Raw genomic sequence first — 2,851 nt, 5'->3', positions numbered from 1 at the left:
AAAAAATAAACTTGAAAAGTAAAATAAACGAAAAAGCAAAAAAGTAAACAGAAAAGCGGAAAAAGAAGAAAATAAAAAAACTAAAAACAAAAAGAACCCAAGAAGAAACAGGAAAATGGGTCAAAAAGAAAAAAAAAGGTCCAGGGAACCTTCTAGAAGGTTCCCAAAACCGGGATACTGTAGCACGGTAATCCACCAGTAGTGGGCCGGGCCATGTCGCTCGCTCTCTCCTGTTCCATGTGCGTTCCTTCCACAATTTGCCGCAATTAGCGTCAAATAGGATATTCCGGTAATTTTGGCCTAGGTAAGCATATGCTCGCACGGTCAGTCGGTCACATCGACCAGACGACAGCCCCTGCCCGATCCCCAAACCCACCCACCGCATCCTAGTCCACCTCCGAACCAAGGATCCAAGCCATGGAGCGCGGCGATGCTGCCACCGGCAGCGGCAGCCGCAGCGGTGCGGGAACGAGCATCCAGGTCACGGCTCTGGACGGCATCGTGAACGTGAACTCTCTCTTCACCCTCGCCGCGTTCCTCGGCTTGGCGTGGCGCCCCTCCTCCGACGGGCCAGGCCTCGCCGACGGCGCCGACCACCTGGGCGCCTGCGCCGCGGGGGACCGCATCGAGTCTGACCTCGTCTCCTTTCACGTCCTCGCCTTCGCTTGTTTCCTCTTCTCCAGCCTCGTCGCGCTCTGCCTCAAGCAGATCGTCCGCACCTTCCCCCACTACCGCCGTGCCTCCTCCGCCGCCGCCGGAGCCGCCGTCAGCTGGACGGTGAAGATCAACCGGGCAGCGCTCCGGGTCGGGATCTTGGCGTGCGCGGTGGGATCCGTGTGCGGATGCGGGTTCCTGACGATGGCCCTCGTCAACGTGGTGCAGGTGAAGCTCGGCCGGCTCGGCTGCGGCGCCGGCGGCTCCGCGGCATGGGGCGCCGTCATCCCGCTCGTCACGCTCGTGCCTTCCGCCATGCTGATCTACATTGGCATCGTCTTCTACGCCTTCACCCGCTAGCCTGAATCGGATCCAGTAACTCCACTTAGTGCTTCCTTTGCATTTTCTTATGCTTAGATTATGCGTCTGTGTGATGACTGATTAGAGTGCAGTGAGATTGCAGCTGACATGCCTGTGTACGTATCAGTGTGTCCATGCTTGTGTTCTTGGTGTTCTTTGTGTGGGCAACTTTTTGTGTTAGTACTTGGTAGTAGTACTGTACTGCTTAATTACCTTGATTGACTCCTTTTAGCAAGTCAATTTGTTATGATTTGCAAGGTGGCAACTTGATATGCAAAGTCCAATCTAAAACTAGTGGCTGAATTTTTGCCTTGTCCTCGTCTGCAATCAGATCCAGTAGAGCTGGAATGTTTTTCTATGCCAAATCAGGTTTGTTTACCACAAACTTGGAAAAGCTTAGCATAGAGGTAGTAGTTGTCACTCACAATTTGGACCAGCACAGGAAAATGCCATCCATACCACTCCTTGCATTATTATGGTTAAACAGCCATTTAACATCTGCACAACCACCACAATCAAGTGAAGCTCTACCTTCTTGCTAATGCTGCCTATTGGCTTCAGAAAGGATTTCTTGTTTATCAGCAGTCTCCACTTGTGCATTGTTCATGAGAGGAACATCATCTGTCAAAAAAACCAGAAGAGTCATCTATTTTGGAACGGAGGGAGTAGCATCCAATCCAGAAGCCAATAATTTGTTAAGAAATAACCCAGGTATTGGCATGTTGACTGTAGCAGGTGCACCCAGAAGCATCAGACCGAAGCTATGTGACTGCACTGTGTGACACAAACTGTCACTGTAATTCAAACAAACATGAAAAAGTAATCTATAACCCAATCTGATCCAGAGATCAGAAAGCAACTCAAATAGATACTCCCTCTGTCCCATAATATAAGAGCGTTTTTGACACTAGTGTAGTGTAAAAAAACGCTCTTATATTATGGACGGAGGGAGTACAAAATAAGCAGTTCAAGATTAATGTAAGTTGAGGGCACCACATTCAGTTAAAGGAAGGGAGCTATGAACATATCGACCAGTAATTCACGAAGGTAAGGCTTGGTAAAAATCGTTAATCACAGATCATTCAGAATCCATGCAACATTTCAACTCATGCATTAACGAGACACGTCTACTCTTATCTTTCGTTTCTACTTCAAAGACACTTGCAGACCAGGCATGAAAAAAAGTCTTCAAAGGCCGTTTCGACCTTTCTTCACAAGAAAAGAACCACAGGGGGCAAGGAAATCCTACTTAAGGAAGTGGCCCAAGCAATACTAGTTTTCGCAATGTCAGTATCACAGATATTATTTCCCAATTTTGGTGGGGTGACGACGAGGAGAATAAGAAAATGCACTGGTACTCGTGGTGGAAATTGTGCTTCCCTAAAAATGAAGGCGGTATGGGATTTCGTGATCTATATTCGTTCAATTTAGCCATGCTTACTAAACAATGTTGAAGGTTAATTACTGAACCAGAGTCCCTATGTGCTTGTGTTTTGAAAGCGAAATATTATCCAAATGGGAGCTTACTTCAAGCTATTCCTAAACAAGGATCGTCTTTCACATGGAAAAGTATTCTGAAGGGGCTAGAGACTTTCAAGAAAGGCTTTATTTGGAGAATTGGTTCTGGTGATACAGTGAACATATGGGATGATCCATGGATACCTTCCACTTCGGATCGAAAGATAATTACCCCTCGTGGGCAAACATTACTGTCATAGGTAAGTGATCTCATTGACCCAAATAATGGCACGTGGGATGAGGAGCTACTGAGAAGCATCTTCAACCCTGTGGATGTGCGAAGGATATTGCAAATACCCTTGAATCACCAAGCCTTTGA

At 47.4% G+C, this 2,851-nt stretch overlaps 1 protein-coding gene across 1 annotated transcript; it reads left to right on the top strand.

The window, feature by feature from the left end:
* Window positions 1–313: 313 nt before the first annotated feature.
* LOC123185058 (uncharacterized) lies at window positions 314–1,249 on the top strand. Its single transcript, XM_044597070.1, has one exon. The coding sequence runs from the start codon at window positions 418–420 to the stop codon at window positions 1,012–1,014; it is 597 nt and encodes a 198-aa protein (XP_044453005.1). The 5' UTR covers window positions 314–417; the 3' UTR covers window positions 1,015–1,249.
* The last annotated feature ends 1,602 nt before the right edge of the window (window positions 1,250–2,851 follow it).

Source organism: Triticum aestivum, chromosome 2A (assembly GCF_018294505.1).
Source record: "Triticum aestivum cultivar Chinese Spring chromosome 2A, IWGSC CS RefSeq v2.1, whole genome shotgun sequence".
Taxonomy (NCBI): Eukaryota; Viridiplantae; Streptophyta; class Magnoliopsida; order Poales; family Poaceae; genus Triticum; species Triticum aestivum.
Note: the sequence above shows the minus strand (reverse complement) of the source record. Positions and strands in the feature narration are given on the sequence as shown.

Excerpts from the sequence above, each read along its gene's own strand:
- LOC123185058 (XM_044597070.1), top strand. The coding sequence starts at position 418 with ATGGAGCGCGGCGATGCTGCCACCGGCAGCGGCAGCCGCAGCGGTGCG.